The sequence below is a fragment of the Myotis daubentonii genome, chromosome 9 (assembly GCF_963259705.1).
Source record: "Myotis daubentonii chromosome 9, mMyoDau2.1, whole genome shotgun sequence".
Lineage (NCBI taxonomy): Eukaryota > Metazoa > Chordata > Mammalia > Chiroptera > Vespertilionidae > Myotis > Myotis daubentonii.
The window spans coordinates 11,528,209-11,552,398 of NC_081848.1; the positions used below are offsets into that span (position 1 = coordinate 11,528,209).

Sequence of the window (24,190 nt, forward strand, 5' to 3'; positions counted from 1 at the left end):
TTAGGGTGAAATGCCAAATTATTTAAGAGCTTGTTAGAGAATATCATTTTCCTGAAGTTTGGATATATGCAAACATCTGGAAAGAAAATAATAAGAAAGTGAATTAACCGATAGAAAGATACATGGGAATAATTTGCTGAAATACTAGTTTACTGATGAAAATTATTATCTGAATCTATGATGTTGGTTAAATAATAAATTAGAAAACTTCTCTGAACCAACTAAACTATGGGTTTGATGGGTATAGAACTGAGAAGCTGACCAATTTACAGTTCTTGTGTTCCATCTAGGCACCATCTTTCACCACACTGCTGAGGGAAAGTCAAGGCCAGCTCTTGTCACTCAGTGAAATGCGGGTACAGTGGGGCCTTGACTTACGAGTGTCCCAACTAATGAGTTTTTTGGGATACCAGCTGTCACTCGGCCGATTTTTTGCTTTAAGTTGACAGAGTAATTTGAGTTAATGAGCTCCTTAATGAGCTCCTTAAGGAGCTCATTAATGAGCTCGGTCTCAGAACAAATTAAACTTGTAAGTCAAGGTCCCACTGTATTCTATGAGTCCTAAGCTAGAAAATCCAGTAAGCTTACTCCACTTCATTTTTCATTCACCCACCATTTCAATTGAAATTCTAGTCTCTATTAAAGACCCAAAGACACAGTTTATGTGTTTTGATTTTTATTTAAATACAAATGGTTAAATAGGTGTGCCATACTGGTAAAGGTACTTCTAGAAGTTGGTAAAGAAGGGCAGGACTGCCTGTAATTCCCTGAAGAAGGAAAAAACACACACACACAAAATACAGAAGGTGAGGACAGTAATTCCCAGAAGCCTTCAATCCACCCTTACCATCTTTCCTCTTTCATCCTCTTCCATGTGCTTTTGCCACTTCCTTTGACTTCTGTGACCGTTACAGTATATTCACCAAAAGCACACAGGGTGATCTTTGTAAAATCGAATTTGTTCTCATTTCGCTGTTCACAAGCACTCAAAGGGCTTCCTATCTCACTCAGGATTAAAACTTTAGAGCATTTACCATGTGATCACCAAAGCCCAGGTGACCAGACTCATCACCATTTTCTGAATTTGTCTCTGCCCCTCCCCCCAGCCCCCTGCCTTTGGGCAGTTCTTTAAAGATGTTAAGCACATTCCTGCCTCAGGAGACTGTGCTTGCTAGTCCCAGGGGTGCTAGAACATTGTTCTGCAGAGAATCACAAGGTTCACTGCCCGACTCTGCCCACTCTCTGTTCTGACTTATTTTTATCACTTCAAAGGAGCCTTTCTTAAATAATCTATCCATTATAGTACAACACCCATCTCTTTCATCTTTTTAACCTCCTTTATTTTTCTTCTTAGCTCTTATCACTCTCTGACACATATTTACTTGTTTGTGTATTTAGAGTTTGCCTCCACTGACTAGAGTATGAGCTTTCTGAAGCAAAAGCTTTCCGTTTATTTTGTTTACTGGTATATTCCAACATTCTAGAACAGAATATGGAAAATAGTAAGTGCTTGATAAATATTAGTCAAAGAGCTCAATCCCTAATTTGGTTCTTTTATACTAACTAGGCAATGAAAGCTATTCTGATGAACTATTTATGCAATTATCCACCAGGGAATCACAAACCAGGAGTAGAAGAAGGTGGGTAAAGATTTAAAGTAGTGAGATAAACTTTACTATAAAATATAATTTTAATTATGCTGTTGAAAGAGAGATTAACAATACACTTACAATACAGTGTTATATTAAGCTGTTACGAGTGAGTAAATTATTAGCTGGGTATAAATTCATTGGACCCACTCTAAAATATATTTACCAAAACAATAAATGTATGTTAACATGGATGCTTAAAAAGGTTTCAGAGCAGTAATTAAGGATCAGAGAGCAGACTCTGACATGTACATTGAGAGAACAGTCAGAGAGCCAGAATGTGCATCAACATATGAATTACAGTCCAGGGTATATTTTATACTGTCTTGGTAACAGGAGCTCAAGGTCAGTAATGTGATATCTGCACTTAAAGGACCAATATCCTGCTTCCTTCACAGTCATCTCCTGTTTTCTGTTTTGATTTTTGTTTTTTGTTGTTGTTTGGTGTTTTTGTTTTGTTTTTTTGCTTTTCAGGACCTGAGCCAATGTTTGGTAACTCTGTGTGTTTGTGTGTGTGTGTGTGTGTGTGTGTGTGTGTGTGTGTGTGTGTAGTGAGAGAGAGAGAGAGATATCAAGTAATACTGTAAGCATGAGTACATTTATGTTTTATTAATTACTACCTGTGTCCTTGATTGTTTATTACTTCCTGTCTTAGCTTGACTTATCTCTTTGATTGGCTGACTGATTAATTAATTATTGAGATGAGGAGGATCCAGAGTCATATAAGTAGAGGAAAAGAATAACATTTAGCACTAAATTACATCAATAAGCAACATTAATTTGACTATTCAAGCAATTGACGGTCATTAGCCAATGAACCTCACCACCAATATCACTTTCCCATTTGTTATACCTGTCAACAACCTTGATACTTACTATTTTCAATTGCCAGGAAAGAGGTAGAAATATCTTGGCATGGAGAGCCGTTCAATGGTGGGCATCTGGGCTCTAACATCTGGCTTTTCGAATGATAGTTGAACCTTTTTTAAAAAAAGACATTCTAGGTGAAACGCAACTCTTATGAACTCTCAGAAAACATTTTGTACCATGAGCCAAAATATTCTGGGAATGATGGGACCAAGCCAATGTATATTCTCACTCTCTGTCACTGTTACCCTACTGTTTAGACATAGCGCCCCATGACAGAATATACTCTTTATCTCAAAATAAATACCTCATGCCTAACCCAAAGCCTTTCAAAGTTCACTTTTCTATTTTGCATTTCAGATCTACAGATCTTAACTGATTCCTGGAGTCAATTCATGAGAACTGGATCTCAAAAAGTTATACCTTCAACCTCTCACATTAATCCTGAATTCAATAAGGCACAAACTCAAATATTATTCCTAAAACCTGAACTCTACAACTTTCACATCCTAAAAAACAAGCTGACATCTGAAGATTTTGTCATGGACTGATAAATGAGATTCTATTGATACCATTGCAATTAACTAGTTATTAATAATAGAACAGGAGCAAGGGGAAAAGCAAGACACTTCAGGCATGTGAATTGGGCAGCTTCAACAGGAAGCTGGAATTTCACCAGCCCATTCCCTGCAGACCACTGGGGGAAGGGATCCAACTAATGGGAGATGAGTGCATGCACAGGGAGTTGGGGTTACAAGAGAAAGCGCCTGTCAGTCAAGCCTGGGGATCAATGGCTTTGGCTGGACTAGGCAGGGCCATTGCAAGCCGGAACCAATTTGACCTTGCGTAAACCAGCAGATAAGAAGCTCCCTCTCTTGTGTGGCTCTCTTGGCTCTCATGCCCCTCTGGCTTTGTTTCTGCCCCTGTTGTCTCCATAGCTGCATGGCCCACAGCCACGTGGACCTAATGCACAATGGGCTATAACTGGAAACACAAATCAGCTAGCTTGATGCTCCATTTGACTGTGGAGACATGGAACAGAAACTCTGCACACTGGCTTTGATTTCAGATCTGCTGAAAACAAACTGGCACTTCTTTCTTGGCAGGACAAAGGGAAATGGGACCTTGGGAACTCGGGGGTATAATTGCACAGAAATGAAGCTTTCTATAATATATCACCTTCCCATGTGAGCCTCAGAACATTCTCAGGATATTGCAACACACCCACTCCCACCAGCAAGTGGTGGGGATGAGGACCTCTCCCCACTGATCACACTATTTCTAGACTTCTCCGAGGAATGCCCTAAAGTACAATGTCTAATTCCTATTCATCCAACAGGACTTAATTTCCAAAGTTCCCATTCACAGTGACCCTAGTGCAAGTTACAATGCAATCTTCTCCTGCTTACTATAGCTGTGTTCCTCTTTGCCCACAGAGTGCTACTGTTCTCTACAGTTTTTAATTTAAAAACAACCATACAGCCCTAACTGGTTTGGCTCAGTGGATAGAGCATTGGCTCCAAGTGGACTAAAGGACCCTGGGTTCAATTTCAGTCAAGGCTGACCGCCAGTGGGCAGCATGCAGGAAGCAGCCAATCAATGATTCTCTCTCATCATTAATGTTTTTTTTTCTCTCTCTCCCCTCTCCCTTCCTCTTCGAATCAATAAAAGTATATTTTAAAAAATAGTAAAAAATAAAACTGCTCCATATTCTTAATACCCTAAAGGGAGAAAGGTATTGATATTCATGCATTGATTTATTGAATGAATATCAATTCCTATGTGCCAGCATCTTGAGGTGTTGAGCACATTTCTACCTTCATGAAGGTTGCATTCAAGTGATTAAGTACAGGTAAGGACAAACAGAATATATGCCGAATGAGTGGTGGTCAGAACCCTGGAGGAAAACAAATTAGGAGGGAGGGGGGAATGTGGAATTTTCTGAGGTGGGAAAGGAATTTGGTCTTCTTTTCTGGACCACTCCATTCAAAGAATACCTTCTCCCTTTTGTTCTTCCAAGTGCCATAGATCCTTTGAGTAATGGAGCCTATCACAATCTGCAGTGACACATGTGTTTGCGGTCTACTTGTTTCGTATCCATCTCTCTCACCAAAAGGTCCAGAGTGGCCTTATGACACAATATCTCACTTACACCTGTGTCACAGGATAGCAATAATTACCAATTTTGATAACACCCAATATATATTTATTCAATAAAGTAAGCCATACAAATCAACTCAAAATACTTTTCATTATTTTACTTAAAAAATGTATAGCTCATAACAAATAAGTGTACAGGTTATATTATTTTGTTCTATTTTGACCTCCTGCAATTTTGTGTTAAATTCTCCTCTTCCTACATCAGATGTCAACCCCTGGATAATGGAAACCAGGCACTGATCTACATTTGTTTGCCTGACAAAGCCTGACATTGTCACTTGAAATAAGAAAAATAGTAAAGTCTTCCAGCACATGCACACACACACACACACACACACGCACACACACACAGGACTAGAAAAGGAAGAAGAAAAAGCTTACCTTCCGAAATACTTCCTCGAGGTGCCAATGCCAGGAATACATTTGGAAGCATCTGATTAGTTGTGTGATGAAGAGAGAACCTTTACTAGGGTCTCTCCAGGACACGTTATCTGTGAAGATAAGGAGTGGTCAGACTTGGGCTGAGCCCTTGAATGTTTTCTTTTCTCACAGATTTTTTTTGTGTGTTTTTTTTTTATGTAGCTTTTGTGTTTTTTAAGTATAACTTTGGAATTAAATTGAAATGTTTAGGGGAAACACTTATATCTCTACATTAACTTTCCAAAAATAGGAGAAAATAGTAAAAATAAAACTTGCAGAGATTTAACTAAAGGAATAACTCACGAGAATTTCATGATTGCATTATATTCTTGGAACTGACTCTTACTGTGTGCTTCATGTTCATTCACTTGGTTTTGAAAAGAGGCTTGAGAGATAACTGAAATCACCCCATTTTACAGAGGAAAGAATAGACGCTCAGAGGATTAAAGAATTTCCCCATGCTTATACAGTAAGCAACAACAAATGGCTCCCTGGTTTCCAGAGGCTTACAGAGTGTATAGCATGCTGTCTTTCACAATATTATAAGCGAAGTGGGTGAACAAATCCAAACGAAATTGTGGTCATGGTTTCACTGATGTATATTATATCCCAACTCACTATGTTACATACATTAAGTATATACAGCATTTTGTATGTCAATCAAACCTCCATGAGCCCTGACTGGTGTTGCTCAGTTAGAGCGTGGTCTGCACACTGGAGGGTCTCGGGTTCCATTCCTGGTCAAGGGCACATACCTGGGTTTCAGGTCAGATCCCTGCCCCCTGGTCAGGGGGCATGTGGGAGGCAACCAATTGATGTGTCTCTGTCACATGGATGTTTCTCTCTCTCTCCCTTTCCTTTCCCTCCCTTCCCCCTCATTTCCACTGTCTCTAAAATTAATGGAAAAAATATCTTCACTCCTTGTGTGAGGTTAAAAAACAAAACAAAACAAAACAGAAAAACCAAAACCTCCATGGAGTGGTTACAAAAAGAAAAGACTTAAAACAAAAATTTGCAAAGTAGAAACATTCAAATGTTAGAGGCTTCTTAGAGGACTATAGAGCTCAAGGACTAAACACTGATCCCTAATAGTAGAGCTGCTAGGCCCCAGGGTATAATTTCCTACATCTTTTAAAGGATCTCCTGGTCCTACTGAGCCATGCAATGGCTCCCTCTAAAAAGCATCAAATGAGAATCATGGAGAAAAGGAGTTGGAGCTGATAATTTAAGGATGGCAGCCAGTGTCTGGATCCACTAAAACTCTATTCAAAATGCTAAACAGATTTGATTGAAAATGGAATCGAATTTCTTTTTTAAATGGTGTATGAGGAATGGGGTTCCTTGTATTAGGTTGTTTTAGTATGTGGTATACCTTTGACCATAAAGTGCTGCACTTAGAATAAAAGTACAGTTTTAAAAAGTGGAAAATATAAAAACTTTGTTTCCATAGAATAGGTCAGAGAAATGTAAATTGTTTTGACAGCCCTCAAAATGTGTCTTACATCACTGCTGCAGGGAGCCCATCTCAATATTCCAGAATCATTCTGAGGTGGCCTTAGGCACACAACCCTTGTTTGTAACTGAAAGACCTACGTGGGGTTGAGGAGCAGAAAGCAATGAAGTCCTTCTCCACGTGTGCTTTGTGAACGGCATCCTCCTCCAGGTTCCCAGGTGACTGTGAAGAGCTGTCTGTCATGGCTGCTGGAGAGTCACTGACCCACAATTCCCCACGATTTTCTGTGGAGACATTAACTTTGTGCAATCTGTGTGCCTCTATCAGTATGACTGTCACTATTGTCTACCTCATTCTTTTTAAATGTTTCTCAGCAATTTCATACACACACACACACACACACACACACATGCATACACACACACACCAAATCCTTGCCCCCCACACATACCTTGGCCTCCTCTAATGGCTTTATGTGCCAATTAATAGTGACAGCATCTTACTAGCAAGTAGTGATGGCATCCGCAAACTGGAAGAACCCCTTTCCTAAGAAGAGCGAAGGACTTAAAACCTTATCTGCATAATTTCAGAGCCTAGTTACCATCTTTCAGCTAGGCTATTTCTGCTTTTTCTTCCAAACACTGCTCCAGAAACGCTAAGAGTCAATTTGAAGTCAGAAAAAAGCAAAGGAAATGTTGACAGCAATTCAAAGTGACCACATCAAACTACTCAATTCCCTTTAAATAATGCATGAGGGGAAAAGGGTGCTGCTACTATAGAACAGCCTCAATTTGCAGTGAAGTTCTTCTCAAGCTAGAGAATGTCAAAATACCTGTAAGACATGTCTAAGTGAAGCTGTCATTAAAATAATCTTATTCCAAGATTTAGATATTTGTGTCCAACTTTGATTTAGGTAATCTGAAGATCTGCTTCACAATTTACCTTGGATTAAATCAAATAGATATTTCTTAGCTGAAAAGACAATCTCTCATGATACTAACTCCCCGTGGCATGTCCCAAGAATTCAATAAGGTATTTGCACTAAATGGGGTCTAGGATTGTTTCCCCTAAAAGCAAGACATACATCGCAATCCATTGCAAACACCTCATGCCCTTTGGATTTTCCTTATCAGAACTCACCACCTCTGCAGGCCTGGACAATGATGACCTTAGGTTTGTCCTTGAGACTGAGGCAGTTGTGATTGTTGAATATCCGAAAGATGGTGTCATAAGGTAGCACATCTGGGTTTTCATCGCTGTGCTGAGTCCCACAGAGTCTATCCAGGAGGCCATGGGACATGAACACCAGGAATGTACTATCTGAGGTCCTGTGCTCTGGGCGGGCAGCAAATTCCACCAGCACTTTCTCCATCTCCTGAAAAAGGCCACGGAGTCTTACTCTACAGGACAAGCACTAACACCAATCTGACCCCCTGCTTATGGTGAGCAGTACAAGAAACACCTGTAATGTTCCAGTCACTGTGCCCTCAGATACTGGTTGCTCAGTGATATGTTTCTTTTTCTTCTGACAATGGAGCTGGGGGTTCAAGGACCTGCTCCTGGTAACTTTATATGAGCTGTCCTCTGGATGTATTTTATCTTTGTTTATTTTCCCTTACATATTTTTCTTTCTATCTCTGTCTTTTATTTGATTACCTAATAGGACCCCTGCATCATCAATGTATCATACCTTCCATTCAACCACCCTTCCCACTGTGCTTAGAATGAGATAACACTTCTCACATATGTGTTCTCCCTCCTGTCATCCTTCCTAGGCTCTCCTTACACTGGTATTTTTGTATATTTCATGTGCCAGTTTCATATGTATTTCAGACTTTTCATTGTATTCATCCCTCTTAGAATGGATTCCATTCACATATTCCCAGACCTGTCTTGTTACTGGTTGTCATCTGTCAGGTCCTATACTGTCCCCTGTCAAGGTTTTTCTGACCTTTCCATCCAAGCAATTACTCCCCACTCCCCAATTCACTCCTGTGTTTTCTTTTCTCAATTACTTTTCACTTTATTTTCACTCTTACAGAGAGACACGAGACACATCAAATCTCTGAAATTTTCCGTTTTGCTTTTCATATGATTAACCCCAACCAGTAAACCTAAATCAATTTGAACTTGGAACGTCCTGCTCATTCACAGACCTACCCAATGCTGAAAATAGGCCCTGGGACCAAGTCAGGACTTAGTATTTATATGGTGACTACATGCCTTTTAAACTTTCACTACTTTAGGATTTTCTGGGAATGTTGGGTCTGAATCCCATTCACCTCACTTTGGAAGTGAGAATTATGTGGATATACATTCCAGGCACTTTCTGTCTAGTTTTATGGAATTGAGGATATTTGGAGTCCAAAGAGGCAGAGATTTCCCCTATCTAATAATTTCATTTTACAAAAACACATACTCACGTGCAGGTGCACACACAGAGAGATATGTGGCCTAAGGTGGTTAAAGCATTTGGCTATCATTACAAAGTTAGTTTGTTAGTAGGAGGTTGTATACAGTGCGTGAGGAGCCCTTACCTTGGCTGTGAGGTTCTCTTCCACAATCACACTGTAGCCAAGGTCCACAAGCAACTTTTTCATCCCTGTGATGTCAAGGTCAGCCCCTTTCCTGGGCTGAAGGTGATCAAAGTCTCTATTGCATATGATAAGAGCCAGGCGAGTGCGGTCTGTTTTCTTCTTTATTGGATAGATCTGCAGGAAATGGATATGCAGTGAGTTTGACTTACTGAAATCTCTTTTAAACCTTCATGTACTAATCTCTGTTGCTTTGTTACAGGATCATAGATCTTCTCTCTTCCCTTTCCTGTACCAGAGACCCTGCCTTTTTCTTTGTAATGGATTGAACTGACAAAAGAAATAAGTGAGAATTGAAAGTGATTTAGAACTTTCAAATTATATAAAAATAAACTGTAAAATAAAATTATGTAATTTATTTTCCAAGAGCCCAGAAGTGGACCTAGAACATATTTGGGATGCTTACTCAAGAATCTTAAGAGACTAGAACAAGTCCTAACATAACTTTCTCCTCTCTCTTCTCCACCTAGACAAATCATTCTCAGCGTTCAAGGTTCAGATCAAATTCCATAAAAACCAGGAGACATTTTCTATTGGCTCCAGCTAAAAATAAATACATCAGAGATGCTTTGCCTTTGGTAACATCATTATTTCAGTATTATTTTTAACACATCAAGATAAAATGGGTTTCAGGCTTTAATTGTATTTTAAGTCATGTTTTATGTCTAGGCTTTTCAACTAGCATGAAAATAATTACTAAATATTTTAATCTATAGCTACAGCTTAATTTTAATAAGTCTCAAATAGATAGAACAAATAAATGAAGAGAGAGATCTGTATTTTATCATGGGATTGAAAGAAAATTGGAATCTGTGTGAGGCTATATGAGTTCCTCCTTGCTCAAAGCATCTATGAAAATGATTACCACTGTCCCCACCCCACCACACTGCAATTAGTGCTTTAGGGAATCAAGTACTTAGTGAAAGCAATTGCTTCTCTCTCTGTCTCTATTTTATGGATAGAACACAGTACCTCTCCAGCCCTTTCTTGACACATTTTCAGGAACTCTTCAGGAGGACAAAGCTTGAGGGTATCTGTAGTTTCTGCTGACTCAGCTGGTCCAGTCACTTCTGGAGGAACTGCAGGACCTATCACATGACATCACATGATGTAATTTTAATATCTGCATCTGTTACCCATGCTCACCTAAGACACACTGACAGAGATGGTAAGTCATGAAAAGTTCTTTAAACACTTTTAAATGTAGGAATTTTCCTTGTATCTAACCTCTAATATAAAGAAGTGTATTGTGATTGGTGAAAAAAGGGGAAATTCTTGGTAGCAGATCCACCCAAAAATGTGATACTAGTAACTAGATTATGATTATTAAGAGGAAAACACCTTCCTTAGTGACTTGGGTCAAATTTGGCTTTTTTGTATTCAGCTAAAACAGCTTGAGTCTTGATATTTTTTACTCTACTGTACTCACTCATCTAAGTGGACAGTTTCTTGTCACTGAGCAAGAGTATATTGAATAAGTATTTAATAGAGTGCTATTCATTAGAAACACAATTAAGTCACATGTGCAATTGAATTTTTTCTAATATTCACATCATAAAAGGAAAGAAAAACAGATGAAATTAATTCTAATAATATTTTATTTGACATAATATATTCAAATTATTATCATTTTAACATGTGTTCAAGCACTCTGTAGTCACAATGTGGTTGGTAGCTATCATATTGGACTAGAGGCCCAGTGCACAAATTTGTGCACGGGTGGGGTCTGGCTGGACCACTCCGATCAAGGCCAATTAGGTTAGCCAACCAGGGGGAAGGGCCATGGGCAGTTGGCTGGCTGGCCCTGCCAGCTAGTGGAACATCCAGTGGAATTGACAATTTGCATATTACCCTTTTATTATATAGGATGTTAGAACAACCCAAGTCTGCTCCTAATTTATACAGAACACAGACACAGACGCACACTAAGCACCTAAAAGAATCCTCAATCCTGTACCATCCAGGCATTATTTTTTCAGGGACCTCAGCCTGAATTCTCAACTTTTTCAGAGGAGATGGGCTTCTAGAATTCCTTTAAAATCTGTGGAGTTAGCTATGTCCAGGAGAAATGCTACTAGCCACCAGAGTACTGATTCCAGGGCCAGGGGGACAACATTTTGCTTGGAGATTCTAACATACACTTGACGTCCTTGCCTCCGAAGTTCTGATGAACTGACACTAAATTTTCAACCCATGTTTTAAAATGTGAGAGAATAACTCCTCCCTTTTGAAGAAGTTTGTTTCTGACTCATCTTGACCCAGTCCTTAAAGAAACCTTACTGTATCTGTCATAGCTTGGCATCACTTGACAAATTTTGCAAGAGACTGGAAAAGTCCAGCACTCCTTCTTTCTGAGGAATGAGTAAGAATTCATAAACAGCCCTAACCGGTTTGGCTCAGTGGATGGAGCGTCAGCCTGCGGAATCAAGGGTCCCAGATTCGATTGTGGTCAAGGGCATGTACCTTGGTTATGGGCACATCCCCAGAGGGGAGTGTGCAGGTAGCAGCTGATCGATGTTTCTCTATCATCGATGTTTCTAACTCTCTATCCCTCTCCCTTTTTCTCTGTAAAAAATCAATAAAATATATTAAAAATAAAAAGAATTCATAAACAATAGAAGAGAGGTTTGCCAAGATCAAATTAACAAGGTTTTTGTCTAGGAACAAACCTTGATGGTTAGTTACATGAACCAATCAAGGCACTCCCTGATTTTCTTTTATTTAAAAGAAAAAGGCAATATTATCCTGTATAAATGTTTTAGTTTCTATTTTTTCTATTTTACTCATTTATTTCCATTAGTTTTTTCATAATATTTTTAATAAACATCTTTCTAAAACATATGCTAAACACTGAAGCTCTATAGAAGCAGAAAATTGTTAGTCTCTAAGGAAACCAAGCTTTCTGAACATTTTTAGAGATTAAAAAGAGGCATGCTCTCCTTTATCATTCCAGAAGATTCTGGCAATGTAAAGACACCCCGGGTCCTGGGATGTTCCCTCATTTAGAGGGGATGTTTCTCAGCAAAAACCTCCTCTGTTTCCAAGCTATTTGCAAGTTTGGTGAACACTCTTAACTTAAGCAACATCATCTCCTAGTGACCATTGTGTGTCTATATATAATTATAGTCTTTCAGTTAAGATTGGGAATTATATTTCTATGTTATATCTAATAGTATGAATTAGCATGAAAACAAATCCTTTCATTACAATATAATAGATATTATAGTACAGCCTGCTGCCCTAAAGGAGTTTCTGGCAGTCTGGGAATGGAGCTGAAAGAAATGTGAGAAATAGGAGTTTAGATAAACTTGAAAAAGCTCAGTTTACCTGTTACCTAAGGACACATTCAGGAAACCCCTTCAAATGATATAAAAAGGAAGGGACTGGTATTAGATGAGACAAAACCATATCCCTCGATGGGTAGCATTTTGAGTACTTATCACTCTGACTAAATATCAATGCTTGGTACATCGTATGTGTTTATATATGAGTTTGTTTAATAAAATAAGCAATCAAATACCTTGTATTCTTTCTATCCCCCACACAATTCCCTCAATATTATACTAGGGAACCTCAGAATTATATCTATGATATGTCCAAAAGGCCTGGCCAGTACCTTACTTGTTCTAACAGCTCATCTTACCCAGCTTCCTGGCCTGCTAGGCTTGTAGACATTAGTTGTCCTAGGATCACCCTGGGGACTCCATGTGCAGACAGAGCCCAGGGAACCACACAACACATCATGATAGGATGTACCCCTGCCTCCTGCCTGCCACTCACTATCTCTGCCAGTGCAGTGGTTTATATCAGTTTGGTTTAATGCTTATTGTGATTCCTGGGGTTGCTGAAATTATTTTATAATTTCTAATATTCAAATGTGATTTCTGTTTGCAAATATTTTATTTTTGAAAAAAAATGCAATTATTCCTACCTCATCCCAGATTAAAGAGAAAGCAATAAACCTGTACAAGGAGCAGCGTGAATGTTAGTGAGAACACAGCTCAGACCACAATCTTGGACATCTACCAGACAAGCGTGTCCTTCCTGCTGGGGGGAATGTCCCTTCCACCTAGAGAAGGGCTTCTTTTAAAAGCTGATACACAGATATGCATAACCCATGGTTACAGACACTAGTGTGGTGAAGGCCTGGGGGGGGAGAGGGGGAAAATGGGACATATGTAATACTTTCAGTAATAAAGAGACATTTAAAAAGAGAAAAGAAAAAAAACAAAAGCGTATGTGTAATTGTGAGGGCTCTATAATGTATTTAATCTTTTATGTATTTTTTTTGTTATTATTGATGAACTCTAGTGAAACAGGAATTTTAGGGGTGAAATAGGACAAGTTTAGGAAATAGAACTTTTGGAAGTTAAGGGAACCATGTAGGAAGCACAGGGTTGCAGAGCAGCAGAAGGTATATTTCCATAGAATAGGGGAGCTGAAAAGCTGCAACAGGTACATTTCCATAGAATGAGGGAGCTGTGAACAGCAAAAGGTCTATATTTACAAAATAAAGAGAAGGAAGCCCTTCATCCAGAAGGAGAGGAAGAAATCCCAAAGGGAATAGGAAAACAATAGGAAATGAGATGGGGGAGAACTTCACATGTCCCAACCTTGAGCCCAGGAGTTACTATAGTAACCAGTCCAAGGGAATAGTGACCAATCAGAGGGGATATTAAGTCACCAAGATCTGCAGCCTTTATAAGCCACAGGGAAAAGGAACTCAGTGGGATCTTTTCCCCCTCCCTGCATGGGAGTCCACTCTGTGGGGCTCTTTCCCTTTCCCCTCATGGGAGTCTGTACTTGTTCTTCAATAAATCTCTACCTTTGCCATACCACTGTCTGTCCGTGGATTCATTCTCCAGTTCCAGTGGACAAAGAATCTGGGTTCTAGTCCAAAAACTCTGTGTCACTAGTATACAGGTTTGGTATTTTATTTTAAACTCTGCAGCAAGCAGAGTCCATCACTGTTGAACTTGGGCCTGAAGACATGTAGTCTCTAGTAGCATTTGTAATTCAATCTAGGTCAAACAAATAAACTAACACTCAGCAGCCTGCTACTGTATTTGGTTGTATTAAACAACTCAAGTGTATTAATGCATCCTCTGAGTTCACGGTTCATTATACTTGTCAATTTCATGGACAGGAATTATAGGAAAGGTTTTTAAGTTTTTATAAGGATCTCAATATAACAATACGCACCTTAAAAGTTTAATCCAGAAATTCTAAGAATTGGCATGAGCCAACACTTGTGAAATACACTGAGTTTTCATCCCATAGTTACTATTGAAGACAAGATTTCCATAAATGAAATATGGTCCAGTTCCCTACTCTGCATGAGGGAGAGCCATAGGCTGCCTCTCAAAATGCTGAGCCCAAGGCGACAGACTGCAGCTCATCCCGTCCTACCCATCCAGACTGCTAGACTGAATTAACCATCAATAACTTCAAGAACATTTTCTGGAGGAGGCCTTGTGATAGCAGGAGTGTACATGTCAAGAACTTTTTTTTTAGAAAGATCTCTGCCATTAGAGTCATTCAGATAAGTCGTCGAATTTCCATATTCTGTGGCCCGGAAAACAATTGCCAAGTAGATGAGAGAGAGACAAAGGCATGGCAGCCTGACTGAGGGGGCATCAGCTGGCAAACAGCCAGGTGACTCCAAGTGTTGGCTTTATTAGAGTGGTTTGTCCAAGTGCCTCTAGGACTCAAGGATTATGAACTGAAAGGAATGGGGCAAGGAAGAGGAAACTTTGGCTACTAACAATTATTCTGAACCCTTATTGTTAGTTATTGATTGTCTTTAATTTGGGGGAGTGTTAAATAGGAAAAAAGGTATTAAATAAAAACAGGAAGTTACCCAGAGATGAACTTTGCTATGTCAGTTAGCCAGGCATAGGCTTCCCCTAGTCCCGGAGAAAAAGAGGTCTTGCTTTCAAAGAACAACTTTTCCCTCTGATTGCATTTGGGAACCATAAAAGAGACCAGGGGTTGAGAGTCCACCAGAGCTCCCATCTCGTCTGTGTGGGGGACTTAGGGACCTTGGACAGAAGGGGCAGGTTAGATGCCTGTCTGTCTTGTATCAGGGCCTCAGGAGCATGTGAGGTAGAGGTCGGGCCTTACTCAGTGGTCTACAGCCTAGTTCCATGCTAGTGTGTGAAGGCAAAACCCTATTTTGTAAAACTACTGTTTGGAATTCTCTGCTATTCTTTGGACGGCCACTAATTCTGAAAAAAAAAAAATAATAACTTTACCTTCTAGCCTGCTTGAATAATGGGGGAGATAAACTTAGCTGTCTGACCTTGTAGGCCAGAGACTAGATACACCCAATGCCATGCCAGGTGCATTTTTTTAATTGGATAGAACTGTGTAGTTTTCAAGGCCTCTGCCAGCAAGCACACAAAGGGCTGGCTCTTCTATAAAAGGGGAAGTTCTGCTTGTAGCTTTGCTTAGAATTTGGATTCAATTCCCTGAGCCCGCCACGGTGAATAAAGTGTAACTCCAAACTCTCAGAGCGTTGTTTGGTTCTTCTCTGGTTTTTCTGTAACAAGTGGACAACATCACTCAAAGAAAGTGCAAGAGGGCAATTAAATGAAAGAGTTCACATTTAAAATCCTAGCTTTTCTGTCAGGATTGAATTTATTCTCTGAGTGCTTCACCAACATTGAAATAGTTTATTCCTCCTGGGAAGCAAACTTTTGGAGAGAAATTATAAAACTGTTCAATGACAGACTTTAAATCTTCATGTCAGATAACTATAAAAGTTTCTAGGGATTCTTAGTCTTAAGTAACTAGCTGACTAACTAACTAACTAACTAAGTAAAGTGTCTTGACAGGGGGACTAGAGAATGTGGTATGAAGTTTATCAGACTGTTCTCATAAACTTCAACAACTGAGCTACCATATACTCAGGATGGGAAGTGAGTTTTAATTATTAGAAGGATTCTGAGGCTAAAGGAATAAGAATAAAGAGTAACTAGAGAGGGGATATACAATAGTGCCACTGACTTAGAAATGGGGCCCTGAAGACAGATGTAAAGAAGTTGTCGGCAAACTATCATGACCAATGAAGAAATCCTATGTGGGTGCAAAGACAGGGGTCCTACATGGACTTTAGTCTGAGCTGTAGACCTTACCTGAGGGCAGCCCCATCTTCTCTGCAAGGTGGGAGTCGATTTCACAGATGTGATCGATACATGCTTGGCTTGCCTTGGCCCCTTTCCGAGTGACTGAGTCAATCAAAGCTCGGGCCTTATCCATAACTGTGTCATTTTCATGTCTTACTTTCTCCATCTCCTCCTGGTTCACCACTCTTTCCTCTAATAGGTCATCCAACAAGCCATTTATGGTGCCCTCGGTCACTGATTGGATAAAAACCTTCCTCTTCTCCTTCAGGACTTTGTCTGTTTGAAGCACAAGGATTCCTCAAGTCACTAAACAGCCTCATTTTCCTCTCAAGTCAGCAACAGGGAATAGCCTCCTTTACATTTAATCCATAATATGTCCCTCCCCATGTATTTCAGTCATCCTGAGCTACCACATCCCTCAATCTTCCCTCAGTGCTTCCCAGGGTGCTCACTGAGAGCCTGAAGTCCCAGATGCCTCCTGTTTATTCAACTCTGCATAATAAAAGAAGGAAACAGAGCTTATTTCCCTTGGGGACAGCAGCTGCTGGTACCCATCTCATGGGGATCCTGCACCCTTTGGCAGATAATTCAGTTAAGCTTTTAAGACCCCTTCTCTCCATCCCTTCCTCCTCCCTCCTCTTTCTTCCCTCTCCCTCAGTTCTGTTCACCCTGTTTACCTAAACATTCACAGAACCTAATTATGGCTTCCCCTAAAGGCAGCCATTTTCTAAAATTTTCCCGAAGACCTATCCTTCTAGAAAGTAAACAAACAAACAAAACAGAACAACAAAAACAAGAAAGAAAAAAAAACACCAAAACTCACCGGCCATGTCTTCTCTCTCCTAGCCTTGGAGTGCAGTTTGAAACCGAAAGCATGTTCCACCTCGTTTTAAGCAGGGTGTGTACACATATTAGGAAATACCAACTGCTCATTCATATGCATGTCTTTATTTTTTCTCCAAAGTAATAATCTTATTGCTTACCTTCAGAGTGCCTCGGGGTGTCTATCCTTGGAAAATTTCCTTCACCAGCACTGGGTGAGGCTGGGGTAGGAAGGGAATGCAACCTAGAGAATAAGAAAGTAAAGAGAAAGTATGCATTCACTTCAACTCACACACTAATGAATCTCTCATTCATTAGGGAGTGTGATGAGGAAAGCAACTCATCCTTTGGTGTCTTAGTCCATTCACGCTACTGTAACAAAATGCCACAGACTGGGTGGCTTATCAACAAGATGGCTTTATTTCTCACAGTTCTGCATCTGGAAGCGCAAAACCAGGTGCCAGCATAGTTGGCTTGTGGTGAGGGCCCTTTACAGGGTTGCATACTGCTGACTTCTCACCATGACCTCACCTGGCAGAAAGGGTGAGCTAGCGCTTTGGAATCTCTGTTTTAAGGGTGTGAATCCCATTCATGAGGCTTTTGCCCTCATGATCAGTTCAACTGTTAAAGTCCTCAACTGCTAATACTGTCACCGTGGGCCTTCAGTTTTCAACATCTGAGTATTGGAGGGACATATACATTCAATGTATAGCATTTGGAGAAGTTGAACCATTGTGATCCATGTCCCCATCCTGAAGATCAAATAAGTCCTAGGAACTATATGTTTCTGAGAAGCAGCTCTGCTGTTCGGAGTGAAAACATTTTTCACCAGAATCAAGTATTTTCGTATCTAACACTTTCTTTTCAGATGATTCAGTTTTTTGGGTTACTATAGAGACTAATGACTCAGATTCTGGACTCAGATGTCTGATAGCATTTTAACCTTCCTTTCTTGGGCAAGGTATTGAATTTTCCCATGCTTTTGGTTCCTCTATTGGTAAAACAAGTAACAGTACATACTTCCACACCTTTGAACATTAAGTGAATGTAAATGTGGAAATTGCATAGCACATCGTGAGCACACAATGTTATTGTTATTAATATTGTTTTAATTTAAATATTTCTGAATTAAATAGCCAAGGTTAGTTATTTGCAGGTTATCTAGTTAAATTTCTCTCTTGTGAGAGTCCTCCTCCATCTCATTCATTCATTCAGTCACTTAGCATATATATCTGGGTGACCTACTCCATGTTAGACACTGCTCTAGGCTCCAGGCGTTCAGTCAACACAGCCAATGTCCCTTGCCTTATGGCTTCACATTCAAGGCGAGAAGAGAAAGGTGAAACCAATATATGACTGGGATAGTGTGAGAGTGTGGTAAGTGCTAAGGAGAAATTAATTAAGAAAGCGATAGGTGAAATATGGAGGATGTTAAAATTGAAGACAGAGGAGCACAGGAAGGCCTAAGAGTCACTGCTCTTTGTACGCACGTGTTTGCTTGTCCCAAAATAAACTCATCATAGCCAATTTATTTTCTAGATATGATTGATGGAAGATAGACTAATAACAAAATGCCTATTAGTCTTTCAAAGTTACCAATTTATTTACTAAAAATACTGATGGGAATATTACCTTAGTTTCTTAAGAGAATAGTAACACAGAGTTACTAAAACATTCAGTGTGTGTATGTATGAGCATGCATACATGCAGGAAATATCTAAATTAGATATGAGCTATAATATTACTGTTTACTATTAAAAGCAAACTTATGTTTTGACACGTAGACCACCAGTTCCTTGTTGTGATGTAGGCTACTTGTTAACTTTATTTTTTCATTATAATAAAATCCGCCGTATAAATTTTAATGTAAGACTTTTCTCAGTGTGTTTTTATTTTTACGTTGCTCCTTACCCAATCCAATATGCAGCACAATCTTGTGATTTTTGGCACAGGGAGGCTTATTGTAGGGAAGAAAGCAGAAATTGCATGTATATCGCTTCCTGTATATACTTATACTTATTCATTTATTTCTGAAATGCCTTAAGGATTTCACATGAGGGTTCTCTACAAGCCAGGGCCATACACCAATGAGTAGAAACATGCTGAGGTAGCGTTTCAGCCCCAGCCGGCCCCGCCCCCCAGTCCTGACCCTCACCCCAATTAGGAATGTGGCTGGCCTGCAAATCCCTCATCTTGGCCATGCCCCCCAGTGGAGAGCCCCAGCCCAATTAGGGGTGTGGCCATCCTTAAAACCCCTCAATGCTCCTCCCCCCAGCTTGCCTCTCCCCCCAGTGGGGACCCCATCCCTATCCAGAACCCTATCAGGGCAGGCTGGCTAGCCCCCAACCATGCGCCAGGCCTCTCTTCTATATAATAAAAGGTCCATACGCAAATTGATCCTAATGGCAGAATGAATGACCAGAATGACTGCTCAACCAGTCAATGTGAGGTGCACTGACCATCCCCCGATCTCTTTCCCTGGCTGCAGGCTCCGATCGCCCAATGGCGAACAGGGAACCAGGGATGGGTGGCAGGGGACGCAGGTGGCGCCAGGCTAAGGTCCCAGCTCCACCAGTCACCCCACACACAGAGAGCAACAGGTGGCAGGGGCAGGCCAGACAAGCGGGTGGAATGGACGACTTCTTGGTTACTCCCACCTGCTGGCAGGCTCCCATTACCTGATGGCAAACCTGGAACTGGGGGTGGATGGTGGCGAGGGGAGGGGCTGGCTGCGAGCAACCAGAGAAGATGGCCCTGATTACAGGGCAAGCCTAGGGACCACAACTGCTTACAAATTTACATGGGCTGGGACAGTAGTTTATATATAAAATATTGCATTTATTTAATGTAAATCTTTTCATGAGTTTCGGAATATACCTACATTCATGGTACCATCACCACAAAGTCTAACATTGTACACACTGCTCTAAAATTTTATATTCAATTTATTCATCTGTTTTTTTAGGAAATGTGCTTTCTGAATTTTGTTGAAAATTTTCCCTAGCAAAATACCATAAATATATTTTTCTATATTTTTTCTCCTAATAACTTGAAAGATTTGCTATTTACATTTAGGTCTTCACTACATCTGGTATATTCTCTTGTGTATGGCTTCAGGTACAATATGTGTGTGTGTATGTGTGTGTGTTTGTGTGTGTGTGTGTTTCTATAAAATGATATCTTGAATCACTCATTATTTTACCTATGCAACATGACATATTTTATATTGTTCACTTCCAGCATTTGTATGCTTTTTTGTGTATCTATTTGTCTACCCACATACCAACTGGATTTCATGATTTGTGTTCAGGCAATCTCCCAACCACTTTTTAATTATTTTTTCTTAGATAGTCTTACTACTTGACCTTCTAAACTGGCCATGGGCAAACTACGGCCCGCAGGGCGGATCCGACCCATTTGAAATGAATAAAACTAAAAAAAAAAAAGACCGTACCCTTTTATGTAATGATGTTTACTTTGAATTTATATTAGTTCACACAAACACTACATTCATGCTTTTGTTCCGGACCTCCAGTCCAATTTAAGAACCTATTGTGGCCTTGGAGTCAAAAAGTTTGCCCACCCCTGTTAGAGTAAAAATAACTTTTCAGGTTCAAAAAAAATACCTGGTTAGGTTTTGTTTGGTATTCTGTTGTGTTTATAGATTAATTTGGGTAGAAAATTAAAAAACTTACATTTATTTGTCTTCTTATTAATGATGTGGCATATCCCTCATGATAGTTAAATTTTCATCTATGTCACTCAATAATTTCTTAAAGTAGTTTCCCATATATGCCTTGTAACTATCTGTTTATAATTTTCTTTAAGTACCTTGTAAGATTTGTTGCTCTTGCAAATAGAAACTTAAAAAGCAAAATAATTTCTACTTGCATGTCTTTTGAATAGAAAATGGTATTAATGTTATATATTTATCAAAATTCTTGCAAATGTGGGGAATTTATTATTAATTTTGTGAGGTTTCAATAAGGAACTCTGATCAAGATGGTGGCATAAGTAAATGTGGTACTCAAATCCTCCCACAACCAGATCAAAATTCCAACTAAACTACAGAACAAGGATCATTCAGAGCCACCCGAAACCTAGCTGAATGAATATCCTACAGCTAGGGATTTAAAGAAGAAGCCACATCAAGACTGGTAGGAGGAGGAGAGACACAGAACAAGCTGGTCGCATTCCCACATACAACAGATATAAATTGGGAGGATATCTGTTCTGCAGAGGTCCCCGCTGAGAAGCAAGGGGTCCCATCCACATACTAAGACCTGCAGCCCAGGATTCCAGTGGCAAGAGGAGAGATTTCAATTATTTCTGGCTATGAAGACCAGTGGAGATTGTGGCTGAATGAGATGGAGGGCTTCTGGAGTCCCAAGAAGTTCTTTTTAAAGAGACTATGAGTAACCCTACTTGGGCTCATTTGTTCTGAATTCCCGCACTGGGACGACAGGTTGGAAATCACTAGGGACATACAGGAAGGAAATGAATTGTCTGGCATCAGAATGAGAAAGTAGCAGGCAGCTTTCTGCCAGAAGAAATGCTGGCAGAGGACACTGTTCCTTTTCTGAGACCCCTTCCAGAGAGACTGCAGGCAGCATACCTGGATCTCCATCAACCTAACCTGTCTCACACTGTCTGCCCTGCCCTGGTGATTCCCTTTACCTTACCACACTCAACTTGAGGCCCCACCTCCCCATGTCATTTCCAGTGGCTTTTTCATAAATGTGTCCTCTCTTGCCTCACGCTTCAGACACTCCTAAAAAATCTCAAATAAGCAGCATCAGGCCTCTGCACACACTGTACCACTTTCTATGTGTCCCCAGGCCCAGCACTAGCAGTAGCTGGCCTTGGTTCACATGTGCCCTTTCTTGAGGTCCTTCAAGCCAGGCACTAGTAACCATCATTTGCAGACTGTACTGTAGCATGTGCTGGGTGGCCCAAGGAAGGGCAGACACGGTTACTGATTTTAAAGCTCCTGGGAGACCCTAAAGCCAGTGTATTCAGTGAAAAAGCTTCAGACTACATTGGATTATAGCCCTGAACTCCATAAGGGACTCAATCACCAACAGACTTAGTGACCACCAAAGCCTCACTGAAGCAAGTCATAGTCTGTAGGTTCCACTCCTGCACAGCAACTCCTCTGTTCTAGTGGCAGCTGGTCCTCAAAGGGGCAACAAACAGTAATCAAAGCTCAACTATAACTGAACAAGGGTGTACCTGGAGCACCTAGCTTGGGTTACTGTGGAGGCAGTGCCACTGTGTCCTACATGACACCTACTATAGGAGGCCATTCTACTAAGTTCAGCTCTACATAAAACATAAAAACAAACCTAGAGAAGCAGCCAAAATGGGGAAACAAAAGAACAGGTCACAAGTAAAAGTACAGGAGAAATATCCAGAAAAAGAACTAAATAAATGGAGGCAAGCAAACTACCAGATACAGAATTCAAAGCAATGCTGTAGAAACTTAGTGAGTACAAGGAACTTAGTAAGAACTTCAACAGCATGAAAAAAACACACACATAGAAACAGTAAAAAAAAACAAAACAAAAATTAAGCAGAAATTGACACACCAACTGAAATGAAAAATTATTTACAGGGAATCAAAAGTAGAATAGATGAAGCTGAGAATCAAATGAGAAATTTGGAATATGAAAAGGAAAAAAACACCTAATCAGAATAGCAAAAGGAAAATAATTAAATCATTAAATAAATAAATAAAAAATAGGGAGCATCTAGGACAACTTCAAGTGTACCACATTCACATCATGGGTGTTCAGGAAGGAGAAGAGAGACAGCAAGAAATTGAAAACCTATTTGAAAAAATAATGAAAGAAAAATTCACCAACATGATGAAAGAAATTGACATACAAATCCAGGCAGTACAGAGCATCCAAAACAGGAAGAACCCAAAGAGACCACCAAGACACATCATAATTAAAATGACAAAGGTTACAGATAAAAACAGAATCTTAAAATCAGCAAGAGAAAAGCAATCCATTGCCTACAAAGGAGCTCCCATAAGACTGTCAAATGATTTCTCAATAGAAACCTTACAGGCTAGAGTGGATGGGCAAGAAATATCCCAAGTGCTGAAAATCAAAGACTAACTAAGATTACCCTTTCCAGAAAAACTATCATTTAGAATCGAAGGACATATAAAGTGCTTCTTACTTAAGAAAAAGCTAAAGGAGTTCACCACCACCAAACCAGTATTAAGCAAAATATTAAAGGGTCTTCTTTAAGAAGAAGAAGAAAAAAGATAAAAATATCTGAACAATAAAATGACAATAAATACATATTTATCAAAAATTGAATCTAATATAACAGAATAAATGACCAAGCAGAATAGAAACAGACTCATAGATATAGAGAACATTTTGACAGTTTCTAGATGGGAGGGGGGTTAGGGGATGGGTGAAAAAGGTGAAATGATTAGGAAGTACAAACTGGTTGTTACAGAATAGTCATGAGGATGTAAAGTACAGCACAGGGGATATCCTATCTAATAAAAGACAAAAAGGGTAATTAACCATACCTCCGCTACGCTTCCCATTGGCTAATCAGGGCAATATGTAAATTAACTGCCAACAATGATGGCGGTTAATTTGCATTTGAAGGCTCCATGCAGTGGAGCAAAGCCAAACAGCCCCCAAAGCCGCCAAGCAGCAGGCCTCACCGCCCCGGGATCAGTGGAGCCGTGAGGACTCCCAGCACCTGTGTCAAGCGGAGCTGCGAGGCTTCCCAGCACTGGAATCAGCAGAGCCGCAAGGCCTCTGGACACCTATATCAGTGGGGCAGTGAGGCCTCCCAGCACTGGCATCAAGCGGAGCCACAAGGCCTCCTGGCACCAGGATCAACGGAGCTGCGAGGCTTCCCGGGGCCTGGAGCAGCATGACAGGGGGCAGCGCCACAACTACCGATCTGACCTGCTCTGTGTCTGACAGGGGGCAGCACCCCAAACCCCTGATCAACCCTGCTCTGTGTGTGACAGGGGGGAGCTCCCCAACCCCCTGGTCAGCCCTGCCTTGAGCATGACAGGGGGCTGCGCCCCAACCACCTGATCAGCCAGCTCTGTGCATG

General features: G+C 40.3%; 1 protein-coding gene across 1 annotated transcript; it reads right to left on the minus strand.

Moving 5' to 3' along the window:
* Positions 1-640: 640 nt before the first annotated feature.
* On the minus strand, positions 641-17,132 carry LOC132240572 (caspase-1-like). The gene is made up of 9 exons (XM_059707929.1): positions 17,094-17,132; positions 16,280-16,546; positions 10,116-10,231; positions 9,087-9,260; positions 7,690-7,924; positions 6,690-6,833; positions 5,058-5,167; positions 2,526-2,629; positions 641-767 (listed from the first exon to the last, which is right to left on the minus strand). Exons 1-8 carry the CDS (start codon positions 17,098-17,100, stop codon positions 2,531-2,533), a joined length of 1,152 nt encoding a protein of 383 aa, XP_059563912.1. The 5' UTR covers positions 17,101-17,132; the 3' UTR covers positions 641-767; positions 2,526-2,530.
* Between the last annotated feature and the right edge of the window lie 7,058 nt (positions 17,133-24,190).